The 16,050-nt window shown below is 37.6% G+C and overlaps 1 protein-coding gene across 1 annotated transcript; it reads left to right on the top strand.

Moving 5' to 3' along the window:
• The first annotated feature begins 193 nt into the window (after window positions 1-193).
• Window positions 194-13,498, top strand: ZNF800 (zinc finger protein 800). Its single transcript, XM_010133610.1, has 4 exons — window positions 194-303; window positions 3,293-3,388; window positions 8,666-8,809; window positions 11,721-13,498. Exons 1-4 carry the CDS (start codon window positions 243-245, stop codon window positions 13,496-13,498), a joined length of 2,079 nt encoding a protein of 692 aa, XP_010131912.1. The 5' UTR covers window positions 194-242.
• The last annotated feature ends 2,552 nt before the right edge of the window (window positions 13,499-16,050 follow it).

The following is a 16,050-nucleotide window of genomic DNA, read 5'->3' as shown; positions in this document are numbered from 1 at the left end:
GAGCTCGCCGCAGCGGCCGTTGCAGAGGGCGTTGTGAGACCTGCTGTAAACAATGGAAACTTTCTCCTGCGCGAAGGGTGCTGCTGCCTTCTGGCCTGCTCCGGCCGTGCCGTTGTAGGAAGTGGGTGTGCGAGGTTAGCGCTCTCCTGAGCCACCTGTTCCTCGCGGGTGACAGTTAATTTGCTTATTTTGGCAGAAACGAGCTGCTGGATGTAGAAGGAAGGTAGTCGTGCACACGGAAAATGCCTCGAAGGGACAAGTGTTGTCAGACTGACCACCATCACCATGGATGCTGTGAACCAGGTACAGTGGTGTGTGATGCTTTGGCCATTTTACTTACCTCCTTCTTTAAAAGCTTGTGGAAACTGTTGTGATGTTGCAGATGTGCATCGTTACTGACAGTTTCTGAGTTTTGTTTGGAAATGTTTTTTTTTATATCCTTGAACTGCCCTGTTAAAATTGTTTCAGGAAGATAGTTTCTCAGTTCCTGCAGGATGTGCCATAATCCCCAAGCCACCACATGGGCATTGTGAGCAGAGGGGAGGTCAGAAGTTGTGTAAAACAGCTGGCCTTTTTGTTTCTGGCAATCTCATGCATTTGCTTTTATGTTTGCATTATGTTTTTTGCTTTACATCTGCTCTGGTGAGCTCTGATAAAGTTGAAGATCTTATTCACAGATGAGAAAAGAAAACGCAAGCTGCGAAAAGGCTGTTTGCATTCCCCCACAGTGTGATATGGAAGATGCCATCAGTGGAAAGTAAAATGAATACTTTGAAGGAGTAGCAAACTTGATAGGTTTTTTTGTAATTGTTCTGCCTACTGTTCCAGGTGGTAGCTTGATAAGAAATGTAGTTCCTTTCTTGCTTCCTTGTTGCTGAATTTGTTACTTGGATGCTCTCACTTGTGTTTTGGAAGGAAAGCCATCATTTTGGCAAACTAACAGTTGAAAGCAAGAGCATAGCAACTCTGATAATGCTTCTTTAATTAAATGTAATTTGAGAGTAGGTATTGTTCAGCTAGTAGAAACATTTATTTGTGTTTAAGATGAAATGGGTTTGGGTTATTCTAATGCTTTAAAAGAGCTGGAATGCTTCTCTTGCCTTAAAAGTAACAGTGATGTGTTATGTCTTGCTTTAGTATGTCACTCCTCTTGATGTCAGTGGGTTTGCACATGCATATTCAAGGCAATATGCAAACCAAAATATACTATTTTGAAGAACAGGCAAGAGGCTAGTAGCATACAATATGTCATTGTGTTAGAGATCCCCAAACGATTAGCTGATTTGTAATGGTTGTTCTGTGTTCGTACATATAATAGTACGTTATGGGGCCAGGATGGTTCATTCTGTCATTCTGTTCTTAGACTGCTTTTCTTTCTGATGTTCTTTTCAGCTTATAACCTCACATCTTTTAGAACAACTTTACTGTCAAAATGTGCTTAATCTGTTTGCATTTAAGATCTTTAAATAGTTTTGTACTATCCCTCTACTGCTCTTTATCGAAAATGAATTTCTTAGAGATGCTTAGTGCTTCATTTAAAAATTGAATCCTTACAATGGGGTTAAAATCCAACCAAATGGATAAGGCAGGAGCTGATTTATGAAGTACAAAGCTAGTTCTTTTGTTCATAAGAAATTAAAAAGAAGATCTAACTAATGGTTTTGCAAACACATGCTTGAATAAACTCAGTTACTGATTTACACTTGGTTTCCCCTCTGGGCAAAGCTTAATTGTCATATGCATATACTGCGATCGCATGCTATTAATTTTCATCTGCACAATTACTGCATATTGGAATAACTAATAATCATCCTGATCAATAAATGTTTTAATTTCAATGGATTTTACAAAGATTGTAGTGTGGAATGAAATGTCAGAAATAAGGTCCCACAAGTTTGCCTGAAAGAGAAACATTTCTTGAATGTAGTTTTATTGGTTAAAAATATTATAATAGCAATTTTTGGTATATACTATGTAGTTATGCTTTTGATTTTTTCTGATCATTGCTACTTTAGTGTTGGATTCAGTGCTTAAGTGTGTACTGGCAACACTAAAATCACATTGTACAGTGTGAAGTACAGTATTTGGTAATACTTTTCTGTACATCTGTTATGATTTGATTAATGTCAAGTACATTGTTCTGGGGAATTACTTTAGTTGATGGAAATTTCTAGTGAGTTAATTTGTGGTTATAGATTTATGGTTTTGCATTAGATACACATATGGATACATATTTTCTTTAAAAAGTCAAAATTACAGCAAACTGTCAGGGGGCATCGTGGCTGGAAATTCAGTATTGACTGGTTTTGAATTCAGTGTGTACACAACTTTTTGAATCGCAATCATCTGATTGGAAGAGATCTTTAAGATCAAGTCCAACCATACACCCTGTACTGCCAGGGTGCCTAAACCATGTCCCTCAGTGCCATATGTACACGTCTTCTAAACATTTCAAGGGATGGGCACTCCACCACTTCCCTGGGCAGACTGTTCCAATGCTTAATGACCCTCTTTGTAAAGAAATTCTTCCTAATATCCAACCTGAATCTCCCCTGGTGCAACTTGAGGCCATTTCCTCTTGTCCTGTCACTTGTTACATGGGAGAAGAGTCCGACGCCCACTTCACTACAACCTCCTTTCAGATAGTTGAAGAGAGTGATAAGGTCTCCCCTGAGTCTTTTCTCCTCTAGGCTAAACAATCTCAGTTCCCTCAGATGCTCCTCGCAGGACTGGTGCTCTAGACCCTTCATCAGCTTTGTTGCCCTTCTCTGAACATGGTCCAGCACTTCAATGTCCTTCTTGTAGTGAGGGGGCTCTAAACTGAACACAGTATTCGAGGTGTGGCCTCAGCAGTGCAGAGTACAGGGGGACAGTCACTTCCCTACTCCTGCTGGTCACACTGTTTCTGATACAAGCCAGGATGCTGTTGGCCTTCTTGGCCACCTGGGCACACTGCTGGCTCATATTCAATCCCTGTCGACCAAAACCTCCAGGTCCTTTTCTGCTGGGCAACTTTCCAGCCACTCCTCCCCAAGCCTGTAGCTTTGCAGGGGGTTGTTGTGGCCCAGGTGTAGGACCCAGCACTTGTTGAACTTCATGCTATTGGCTTTGGCTCACTGATCCAGCCTGTCCAGTTCCCTCTGTAGAGCCTCCTGACCTTCAAGCAGATCAACCCACCCACCCAAGGCAACTTTTACTGTAGACCTAGCCTTTCTTTTTAGCTACTTTACTGTATGCACAGAAAGTGACCTGAGTATTGCCTAATGGATTATTATTCTTTCATGTATTTCAGTGCATCTGTTGGAACCTGGTGATCCTCCATTATTACAGCAGCCTCTGCAAACATCAAAATCTGGTATTCAACAAATCATTGAGTGTTTTCGATCAGGTATGAAACTATGCCTGGCTCTTAAGAAGTTCATTGCCTTGTCGTAAGAGTTATGTATATTTAGTATGCTAAAATAACCAACACCTAACTTTCTACATAACTGTAAACTATTTGCAGGTTTTTTGAATTAGGCACTGTTCCATCTAATAAGGGTTTTCATATAAAGTAGTTTGTTGTTCTGCTTTGTTTCATCCCCTCTGCTGTTATTAATGAGTTTATCCTAAAACTCCTGAAATGGAGAGAGCATTTAGTGTTTACCTTGAACTTTTTAGAATTGCTTTATCGTGTTACTTTCAGGGTGTTCCTTGATTGTTTTTTGTGGGTTTCAATACATAGCAATGAATCTAAGAATAACAAGTGTTTGGGAAAGCATGCCAGAGGTGATTGAAACTTTGGTTTCTAGATGTTTCTATGCTTCTGATATGGCAAACAAAACATTGTATTTTCATAGCCTTTGGTGCAGGAATACAGCAGTTATTACAAAAATTAAAGCAATGTTTTTAATGCTACTATCTCTATGTTTCTCGAATGTTCCACATAGAGCTGTTATATATATAAAATCTTTCATGTATATATCATTGTTGCTGTGTAATGGGATGCATGTTTGGGATGAGTCTTGTCAAAGGGCATAATATTTAAGTTCTCCTCTAACATTCAACAACTTGATACAAGAAGAAAAACTGAATGTGAGAGTCATCATTAGTAATCCCTTTTAGTTTGGTTAAGATTGCCCAAGGCCTCAGATGTGCATGACAGGCTTCTTTCGCTTGAAGCAGTTTAAAACTGTACTGGTGTAGCACGAGCTATTTCCAAGAACTCTGTCTCTGGGCTACTTCCAGATTGTCCTCACTGGGAGGTGTTAAATTGGTGTTCTACCTTGACATCTTCAGTTATCTGCACCAGGGAAGTTGGACTGAAGGCCAATGGACTTAGACAAGATTTTGCTGTTTGGTTTTGAAGAAGTGACATTTCATTATGGAAAGAAACTATTTTGATTCACATGGTAAAGAAATAGCGGTAAAAGCCAGAGTATTGTCCGTAACTATTAAGTGGCTCTAGCAAAAGCTTCTGTCATCCAAAGCATTAATAATAACAGATGCATTTGAATCCTTTTTGTGTGTGTGTTTGCTAAAGGCATAAACTTTGGTATTTCTGCTGGAAAAGTATTTGTATTGATCAATGTTCTGTACCAATTTATTGTGACTATCATGCTATTCTAGTGTCAACATTTACAAGTATTAACAGGATCATAGAATCTTAGACTGTTTTGGGCTGGAAGGGACCTTTGAAGGTCATCTGGTCCAATGGCTCCCTGCAGTAAGCAGTGACATCTTCAACTAGGTTGTGTTACTCAGAGCCCGTCTGTCCTGACCTTGAACGTTTCCAGGGATGGGGCATCAACTACCTCTCTGGGCAACCTGTGCCAGTGTTTCACCACCCTAATTGTAAAAAAATTTCTTTCTTATATCTCCTCTGAATCTCCCCTATTGTAGAATAAAACCATTAACCCTTGTCCCGTCACAACAGGCCTTGCTAAAAAAGTCTGTCCCCACCTCTCTTATAAGCCCCCTTAAGTACTGAAACAATGGAATAAGGTCACCCTAGAGCTTTCTCTAGGCTGAACAATCCCAAGTCTCTCAGCCTGACCTTGTATCAGAGTTGCTCCATCCATCTGATCATTTTTGTGGTCCACCTCTGGACCTGCTCCAAAAGGTCCGTGTCCTTCTTGTGCTGAGGACAGCTGGACACAGTACTCCAGATCAGGTCTCACCAGAGCAGAGGGACAGGATCACCTCTGTCAACCTGTTGGCCATGCTTCTTCTGATGAAGCCCAGGATTGTCCCCACCTCTCTTATAAGCCCCCTTAAGTACTGAAACAATGGAATAAGGTCACCCTAGAGCTTTCTCTAGGCTGAACAATCCCAAGTCTCTCAGCCTGACCTTGTATCAGAGTTGCTCCATCCATCTGATCATTTTTGTGGTCCACCTCTGGACCTGCTCCAAAAGGTCCGTGTCCTTCTTGTGCTGAGGACAGCTGGACACAGTACTCCAGATCAGGTCTCACCAGAGCAGAGGGACAGGATCACCTCTGTCAACCTGTTGGCCATGCTTCTTCTGATGCAGCCCAGGATACAGTTGGCTTTCTGGGCTGTGAGTGCATGTTGCCAGCTCACGTCCACGTTTTTCATCAACAAGTACCCCCAAGTCCTTCTTGGCAGGGCTGCTCTCAATCCTTTCATTCCCCAGCCTATATTGATACCAGGGGTTGCCCTGACACAGGTGCAGCACCTTGCACTTGGCCTTGTTGAGCCTCATGAGGTTCACAAGTGCCCACTTTTCCATCTTGTCTGGGTCCCTCTGGATGGCATCCCATCCCTGTGACATGTCAGCTGCATAACTCAGCTTGGTTATGCAAGCTTTGTCTTTTGCAAACTTGGGTTTGCACTTGATCCCACTGTCTATGCCATTAATGAAGTTATTAAACAACACTGGACCCAGCACAGACCCCTGAGGGACTTGTCACTGGTCTCCATCTGGACATCAAGCCATTGACCACTACCCTATGGATGTGACCATCCAACCAATTCCTTATCCACCGAACAGTCCACCCATCAAATCCATACATATCTTTCCAATTTAAAGAGAAGGAAGTTGTGGGGGAATGTGTCAAAGGCTTTACAGATGACATCCATAGCTCTTCCTCTGTCCACTGATGTAATCACTTCATTGTAGAAGGCCACTAGGTTGGTCAGGCAGGACTTGCTCTTGGTAGAGCTATGTTGGCTGTCTCGAAGCACCTTCCTGTCCCCCATGTGCCTTAGCAGAGCTTCTAGGAGGATCTGTTTCATGATCTTCACAGGCACAGAGGTGAGGCTGACAGGTCAGTAGTTCCCAAGTTCCTCCTTTCTGTCCTTTTTAAAAGTGGGTGCAATGTTTCCCTTTTTCCAGTCCCCAGGAACTTCACCTGACTGCCAGGACTTTTCAACTGTTGTGGAGGGTTGCTTGGCCACTACACCAGCCGATTCCCTCAGGACTCTGGAATGCATCTCGTCAGGTCCCAAAATTTGACAAAGTATCACCTCTCCTAATTAGAAGTACCTACTAAACAGAGAAGGCTCCAGTAAGGTGGAGGCAGCATATGCTGACAGAAGAATGACTGCTCCTTGCTACAATCTGCAGCTAGTGAAGAATAAGATGACATTTTTTTTCTCTGCCTGCTGTGTTCCACAGTGGATGTTTTAAATTTATTTGCTGTTTCCAGAAGTTCCGAAAGGTCTACAGTTTAATTCAAAAGGACCAATTATTTTTTTATTTCCACCAGTGAAAAGTTCTATAGTTGTATAAGGATGGCTTGAAGCCAGAGTTACTACTGTGTCATCTAGTCTGACCTCCAGTGTATCACAAATCCTTTAATCTCACCCAGTAATTCTTAATACCAATAATTCGGATTAGACAAAAACAGTCCTGAAAGAAAGAGACTAAAATATCAGTGTAACAGGAAAGACAATGAGGGACTTGGGTATCCCTTGATTTGGAAATAGAGGAGAATTAGATTATTTTTTTTGTTTGCTTTTTGGGGGTTTTTTTGTTTGTTTGGGAGAGGGAATTATGTCTAGGGCATGAATCAACAGTATGGCCACATTTTGGTTTATTGTGTGCTGTCACCAAATTGGAGACCTTTTTTTGAATTATGGTTCTGTAACATATTGGAATTTTATCTACATGGAGCATCTTCAGTTTCATTCAGCTGGGTTTTTGTCAGTGGTTTTCTTTATATGCAGAAATTCAAATGTTGATTGGTAAGATCTGAGTAAACAACTTGCTTTTGGGGGAACTCTGTACAATTTTTAAAGTCGGTGTTTTTACTAAACCAAAGTATTTTTCCTGTAGTCTGTTAAAATACAGGTCAGATGGAGATAAGGGTAGTAACACTTGAAGAAAGAGCAGTGAGAGGAAAAGACAAGAGGCTGTGGCTGTAGACCAGGAAAGGTGCAGGAGGGGACAGAAACTGACTGGTAGCCTCAGATATACAAATTTGGGTGCATTTATAAGCAGTTGTTAAAGAAGCAGAAGACACTCTGCTTTGCTAAAACTCAGTATAAAAAGTTTTCTTGGTGTACTACTATTACACCAAGAAATAAAAATTTGTCTTAGTAAGGCCCATTCATATTGAAGAGCTGTTACAAAATTTTTAGTGTTTGAAAGAGTTTTGTTTAGGAAATAGTTCTGCAGTATGACTCTGATCTTTAAAAGGAATTCTTAAAGAGAAATGTCTGTCATGATAGAAAAATGGAATTTCTGTTTCATCTTGAAGAATGTCTTGATATTGTTTCATAGTTGTCTGATAGTGTTTATTCTTCGTCCAGTTTCCATATTTTTGTTTACTGGACCAATTTTGATTAATTTTTATTTATTCCATTATAAAAAAACCCAATTAAGATAATTAGCTGAATTTGTTAAGTAATGTTTCTAATTTGGAGTGGTTAACTATTCATCATTTAGTAATCCATTGCTCATTGTAGGCATTATGTTCATAATTTTGTGAGATGAGAAGTGAAGGAGCAGGTTTGAAGTGTAACTTAAACTCTGAATCCTTCAGTTCTTTAAGCAAGGCTGGAATACATCAACAATACTTGTTCAAACTGTATCTTTGTGGAGTTTTTTAATATACAATGTATAATAGTCTGAAAAACTGTGTATTTTGTCATACTGCCTGTGTTTTAATAGAAAAGCTTCTGACTTAAATAATATGTATTTTCCTTTCAGCAGGCTCAAAATGTGTCTACAGTTCTACTTGCCTAAGCATCAGCATCTTGATCTAGGGTCAAGATACCTGGGTGTATTAACATTTCTTGACCTGTTAGTTATTATCTTCGTTTCGTTGTATGCTCTAGTTTTTTGCCTACCGGGTGCTGTTTTTACATGAAATAGCTGTATTTATCTTGTTTTCTTAGCACAGTTGGATAAGCTTAAAAAAACCCCTATAGGCTTCTTTAAATGCTCTAGGGGCTTGTTCTTTCCTGCTGGTGCAATTGTATTGCAGCAACCAGATAATGTAGTATGGGCTCCTCCCTAATGTTAGCTGTTAGTTTTTATTCTCAGTCATTGTGTTTTCACCATAAACTGTAATATGTAATCCTTGACTTTTTTTTTTTCAGACTAGTCTTTTCAGTGTATATGTTGTTATAACTGTCATGTTTTAAGATGTTTCCACTTTCATGGAATTAAAAGATGAACAGAAAACCTTCCTTAAGTGTAACATTTCTTTTATTACAGGAACTAAACAACTTAAACATATCTTGTTAAAAGATGTGGATACCATTTTTGAGTGTAAATTGTGCCGGAGTCTCTTCAGAGGATTACCAAATTTAATTACTCATAAAAAGTTTTATTGTCCTCCAAGCCTCCAAATGGATGATAGTAAGTTTTACTAACTGAAATATTTAATACAGCTATCTGAATTTGGGAGTCCTATTTTTCTGTACCATTTATACAAACACACCAGAAACAATGCTAAAAATGAAGTGGAATTAAATTTTGGTAGTAATGTGTAGATCTCTTTCATGGTAGTAAAAAAGTTACAGCACTGACTTAATAGAGATTAGCAACTGAGACTCTTGTCAGTGTCATAGTTTGAAAGCTAGTTTATATGTCCAACTTTTTAATGAAGAGTGTCAATGTTAACACTTTTTACTCCTTCTTCCCCTTTTCTTTTCCTGTCTTTCCCTTTTTATTGTGGAAAAGTACCAAAAAGTACACCAAAGGACTGGGAAATTAATGTCATAGAAAAGTGTGGATCTAACAAGAGTTTTCAGTTTTAGGTCAGCACAGCTCTGATGGACTTCAGCTGGATCCTATAAAGTGGTTTGGATCAATATCTGGTTTTCTCCTGTACTTGTGAAGCACTCAGTGTCACGGATGCAGTCCTCCAGTCTTTCTCATTCTGAAGCACAGACTGAAAGTTCACCCTTTTCTTTAAGGACCTGTGCTTCAGTAATACTCTGTTTCCCACGACCTCATCTCACCTTACGCTGCTTTAAGATACTCTATGTGACCATGCCTAGCCTATAACCTTTGTTGTAGAAATTAAACTTTATTATTAAAGTAACTTAAATGATGAGGAAAAAATAAAGTAGTATATTTTTATGAAAAAAGATTATTAAAATCTCATTCCAGTGATGACTTTGTTGATCTTAATAAAGCTGAGTAATTTGGAAACATGCCAGCATTCAAAAATGTTTTGTAAAGCTTTCTAATGATCTCTTAACTAGATCAACATAGGTGCAATGAGGGTTTTTCTTCCCCGATTAATGCCTTTCTGCCTCAGTATTTCAAAATTTAGGAATGAACGGTGATTTACATGAGCGATTCTTTTCCCACATTGTGTCAGCTGGCATTGTGACGAGAAGGTGAAAAGACTAGTACTGTCACCTTCCTTAAATGAGTATGGTTGGCCAGTTGCAGTGTCACAGAGCTTCTCTGTGAAAAGAGATCAGCTGTTTTTTCAAAGCAAGGTTAGAAGTGCATCTGACTTATATGATAAAGTTTCTAAACAAATTAAGATTGCCTTGAGTAAAGAGTTCCCATCCACCTCCTGGTGTTCTAGTGTTCATTTAATTGCCTGGGTATCTTTCATATTTCACTGTTTACTAGGAAGAGTGCAAATGAAGAGAATAATACTACATGCTTTGAATAAAACTATGTAAATACTTTTTATATAAAACTGACTATAATGATTATTGAATAAAGTGGGAGTTTTTTTCAATAAATAAAATTAAAAGACAGTGAACAAGTTAATCATCCCTGTGGTGAAAAATTCTAAAGACTATTCTCTGATGCCTTTTCTGAGATGTATTCTGTTACTGTAGTCATTAAGTAGTGTGAAAAGGTGCTGTAAAATAGGACGGACTTTTTACCTGTGAAAAAAATTACATAAATAGTCCCTTTTGAAACTTACTGCAAAAGGTGTTAAAAATTCAGTGCTAAAAAATGGGTTCTGAGCAACAAAACAGCATATTTCTTGTACTGACACTCTTTTCATGTATTGCTGGCAGTGTGGAAGGAACAACCTTAAGAGTGGGGTTTTAATTAGCTGTTAAACAGGAATTATATCTTAAAAATCATTGTGGATGATTTTGAACTGTATCGTCTTAGTGCCTCACCTTTTTGCTGTAGCACCTTGCCTTCTTAGTTATGCCAGTGCAGATGCTAAGTGTATTGTGTTGGGAGCTAGATCACTGCAATAATTTGGCATTTAAAAACAGGGTATTACTGAGGCCTGTAAAATCATGAATAGCATGACGGTCGAGGTCAATGGGAGCAATAATTTTTCTCTTTTTTTTTTTTTTTCATAATACAGAAACTGTGGGATATCTAGCAAAATTTCCAGACAGTGAGATTATCAGTATTTCTGGTAAAATAAAAAAAACTCTGCTTAACATTGTAGTAGCCAAGAATACAAATGCTTCAAAAGCATGTGAATAAACTTTTTGGAAAACTAGGTGTATTAAAACAGTACTTCAAAGGCAAACTTCAGCTGGAGCTGGTGGACAAATAAGGAGAAACCCTGTATCCTTTTTTCTAGCTTTTTAAGTCTGCATCAACTTATTATCAGGGCAGAATGCAGGATGAACCTTTGGTGAATCTCAGCGAAGTTACTCTGTCTTGAAATAACTTTTGGCTCAGTTTTTATTATTATTATCAGTACATTTTTTCCTCCCTGTACTTAACATTTACTATCTTACTCTATCACGGGGGCTATTAACTGCTTTGGTGTTACTAAAGATGTTTCCCTGCCCCAGAAGTTACATTGTCTCTTACCTCCTTGTATCTTCATGCAGTACTCAGGTTACACAGATGTTTCATTATTTCTTAAGGATTGTTCAGAATCTGCAGGTAAGAGCTTATTTCCAGAATTAGGTTCCTTTATTGAGAATGCCCATTTCAAGCAGTAGGAAAATCAGTTTATAATGATGCTTCAGGCTTAGTAGCACACCTTCAGAACAAGCTCAGTCATATGACTTTTTTTTTTGCAATTAATAGGTATTTTTAAAAAGCAGTTTAATTCCAGACAAACTAATTTTCAGTTTAGGTGGTTTTCACATTAGCACACTAGAAGGGTGTACTTATAATATTGCCTTTAACTAAAAAAATAATTTGTACTGTTGTGATGACAATGATTACTCGAAGCCTCTAAGTGTAAATGGTCAGAAAAATAGTTCAAATACAGGATTTGTGCAAATTTGGTGAACATGGTGGTTAAAGTATATTTTGAAATTGAAATAATTAGAAATTACAAAATCATTAAAAAATACTTTGCCTCTTTTCACAGACCTCCCAGATATAAACGATAAACAGAGTCAAGCCATAAATGACCTCCTGGAAGCAATCTATCCAAGGGTAGATAAGCAAGAATACGTAATTAAATTGGAACCTATAGAAACTAATCAGAATGCTGTATTTCAGTATGTATCAAGGACTGATAGCCCAGATGAGAATACAGAAACTAGTAGTACCCCTGAACAAGCTCCAGCACAGATACAGGAACCCAGCACTGAGCAACCCAAGACTGTTTCAGTTCCAGCCCCAGTCACAGCTGGGGAGACTGTAGAATTGCCTCCTGCTGATCCTGTTACAAACAAGGTGATACCTACTCCTGAAGAACAGCCTCCAGCAGTAAATCCTGAGCTGGACTCTCTGGATAATTCTGATTTTGGCCACCAGTTGATATGTTGCCTTTGTAGGAAAGAATTTCATTCCAGACGCAGTGTACGCCGGCACATTCGAAAAGTGCACAAAAAAAAGATGGAAGAGCTAAAGAAGTATATAGAAACAAAAAAGAAACCAAATCAGTGCTCCGTGAAAGGACGAAATAAGAATGTTCTTGTAGCATTAGGTAGGAGTTGTCCTGTATGTTATAAATCGTTTGCTACAAAAGCCAACGTAAGGAGGCATTTTGATGAAGTTCATAGGGGATTAAGAAGGGATTCCATTACTCCTGATATTGCTACAAAGCCTGGGCAGCCTTTGTTCTTGGATACAGTTTCTGCTAAAAAATCTTTTAAGAACAGAAAACAAAAGTCATCTTCAAAGGCTGAATACAATTTAACTGCATGCAAATGCCTTCTGTGCAAGAGAAAATACAGTTCACAAATAATGCTGAAAAGGCACATGCAAATTGTTCACAAGATAACTCTTTCTGGAAAGAACTCTAAAAGAGAGAAAGGACCCAACAATACTGCCAATGGCACAGAAATAAAAGTAAAAGTTGAACCAGCAGATTCTGTAGAACCTTCACCCCCTTCCATTGCCCTTTCTCCGCAGAATGAATTAAAGGGAACAAATCATTCAAATGAGAAAAAGAGCACACCGTCAGCACAGAAAAATAAAGTGAAACAGGACCCTGAAAACCCTAAATCAACTTCTAAATCAACTTCTAAATCAACCACTAAATCAACATCTAAATCAACTGCTAAATCAACCTCTAAATCAACCAATGCATCTGCTGCAGGTGGCCAGCAAAAGAACAGGAAGCCAAAACTTTCAGCTGGCTTTGACTTCAAGCAGCTCTACTGTAAACTCTGTAAACGCCAATTTACTTCTAAACAGAACTTGACAAAACACATTGAATTACACACAGATGGAAATAACATTTATGTTAAATACTACAGGTGTCCACTCTGCTCTTATGAAACACGTCGCAAACGTGATGTGATAAGGCATATAACTGTAGTTCATAAAAAGTCACCGCGCTACCTTGGGAAAATAACTGCAAGTTTAGAAATTAGAGCAATAAAAAAGCCAATTGATCTTGTTCTAAATAAGGTGACAAAAAGAGGCCCTCAGAGGGATGAAACAAAACAGATTGGTTCAAAACAGGATGTCACCTCTAATTCTCCCAATAAAAAGTATGAAGGAGCTGATGTTGGCATTGAAGTAAAAGTAACAAAAAACTTTTCTCTGCACCGATGCAATAAATGTGGGAAAGCCTTTGCCAGAAAAGCTTTTCTAGAACATCATAAGAAAACCCACAAAGCAAATGTATCTCATTCACCTGAAGAAAATAAAACCAAAGGCAGAAGTACAAGATCTAAAGCTGTTGTCTGGTGAGGAAAAAGTGTTTTGTCTTTTTTCTTTTTTTTAGCAAAACAAAACCACTGCCCTTTTTTTTTTTTCTGCTGTTGTTGATTTATTGTGGAAAACATAGTTTTCCATAGTTTCTATGGTGTAGAGGCTTAAATAATAAGGTAGATGTCAAATTTGTTTCTTAAATTTTGTTTTTTGTGTTATGGAGAAAAGTCCATTTCTAAATTTGTCGTTGTAGAAAGTTGGAATAGGATATAGATTAAACTGTACTGAGTCAACTCTTTAAATTGTCTTAAGGCATCTGTTGTAATCAAGCTTATATGTGTACTTTTCTGAAGTAGTATTTTTTTAAAATTAACAATACTTTGGTTTTAATAACTTCACCTGTTAATTAACTTCTGTGTGACCCAGTTGAAGAAGTACTAAAGGTACTACAGTAAAAGCTGTTGACAGAAAAAATCTCTATGACCTTATTGTAATTACCATTTTTTGTTTTATTTTTTTTTAATTTTTAATATCTATTACCTGTACCCTGTCAACAAAAGGACAGTTAGAAGTTTTAGAAGTTTTTTGGAATGTAATTTGAATGCCTAATGGTTTGATTTAAAATCAGTAAAGTGTTAGGTGCCTACAAACACCTTTAAAATCATCAAATTTAGGGTTTGATTCTTTTAATGCTTATTTGTATAAGCTCAAGTTTGGAGACTTCCGGTCATTTATTCTTTAAAGTGTTCAAGTCTCATCAAGAATTTTTGTTTTAAGCCTAAATATGCGTAGAAGTCTGGCCAAGAACTTTCTAAACTTCTGCTTATATGGTACTCTGAGAATTTGTTACACTTGGAGGGGGTTTTATTTGTAGTTTCTCAGTTTTCCATAGCCTTCATGTTAAAGATTGCCTATTTTTAAAAGGATCTTTTAAAAAAGGAAATAATGCATGTATGCAGTCAGTTTGTATTTTGGAATGATTGACTGATGCCTGAAGTTTGGACAATTGTACAAAAAATTATAACGAAGAGCGGCAGTAGTGATACCTATGAAAGTTTTTTACATCCTTATTCAAAATCATCTTTCTAGAGTATTTGGTGCAGAGAAAACCAAGTATATGTGCCTTGTTCTTTATTTCAACACTGAAATGCTATTTCCCAGGAGGTAATTTGATTTAAGTTCAGCTTTCATAGTGAATTGCTACCCTTAAGTTGTAATCTGGTGCTTTTGTTGACTTCGTAACAAATCCTGGCTAAGTGGGACGGAACTTCAAAAATGATCTGAGCTTCAGAATTATGCTGAATTTAAGAGGAGGAGTGACTTCTGTATTTTGATCAAGAATCATAAATTTAGCATTATAAATTATTTATATTGTGTAATTTAAAACAGAACTATATGGGTAAACTCAAAGTATTAATTTATTCCAGTTTCTCCTCAGATGGGTTCAAGCGATGTTTGGGAAGTTTGGAGTTCAGTTGAATGAGAAGGACTTTAGTTTGTTCTTGGAACTTCTAATAGCTCGATAATGGTACTATAAGGAGGAAATATTTTCATAAGCTGTTATTTTCTTACTGAATTAATAACCATTCTGACCACTTATAGGACAGTGCTTCCTCCCAAAACACTGAAGTAGTTGAAATGCACACATGCTTCTAAATTAGCAGATCTCTATGCAGTTGAGGTTTGACACAGTATAGAATGAACTTTCTGAAATTAAAAAAAGTATGGAGGTAAGTTAATGAACAGCAGCTTTGGAAGAAGATTTTGTTTCTCGTTTAGGAAATCATCTTTAGAGAGCTCATCGTGCATACTGTTCCTGCCTGGTAGTGCTAATTGATGAACACTTCTAACTTTGTGATATCCTACTTTGGCAAACGTTGTGTTATGTACTGTTTAAATTTATTACGAATGAATGTATAAGAGCAAACAATGTAGTGCATTTTGGCTGAATTGTACTAATTTTTAGTATTTGCCGTAACATCAGTTTGTTCGTAATGACTAATTTCCCAGTTCTGGGACATTCTGAATTTCACTGTGCTGAAGTTGCTTCAAAGATCTCCATTTTGTTTCCATATGTGGTTCATAGGAAAACTTTGTAAACATCTAGGAAGTTTACAGGGATATCCACATTCCTCTATTCTTTAATTTTTTAAAAAAAGTTATACACAAGCACTTTAATGATAGTTGCAGTTTATTTTTTCAGTTTATTTTTTGAAAGCTCAACACACTAATGTTAATATGAAGGTAGTGAATATTTGCTGATGTATTATAGACAGACAATCTGTGCACAACCACTTATAATGTTAGCTTATTGCATTAAATATTAATAAAAAGGGAGGATAGTAGGGGAGAAACTCAAAATATTTTTCTCGCAAGATTGTGAATGACTGCTATAGGTAGCACTTGACTTTGTATAATTTGGAAGATGTTTTAGATACCTTTTTTTAACCTTTTAATCAAGATTATAGTAAAACAGTTGCATGCCTACCATTATGAAATTCTTGGCAGGTTTCATGCGTCAGTGGTTGGGGGGGGGGGGGTGGTTTTTTTTTTTTTTTTTTTTTTTTTGCAAAATTTTTTTTTTTGGGTTT

The sequence above is a fragment of the Buceros rhinoceros genome, unplaced genomic scaffold (genome assembly GCF_000710305.1).
Source record: "Buceros rhinoceros silvestris isolate BGI_N320 unplaced genomic scaffold, ASM71030v1 scaffold1293, whole genome shotgun sequence".
Lineage (NCBI taxonomy): Eukaryota > Metazoa > Chordata > Aves > Bucerotiformes > Bucerotidae > Buceros > Buceros rhinoceros.
Note: the sequence above shows the minus strand (reverse complement) of the source record. Positions and strands in the feature narration are given on the sequence as shown.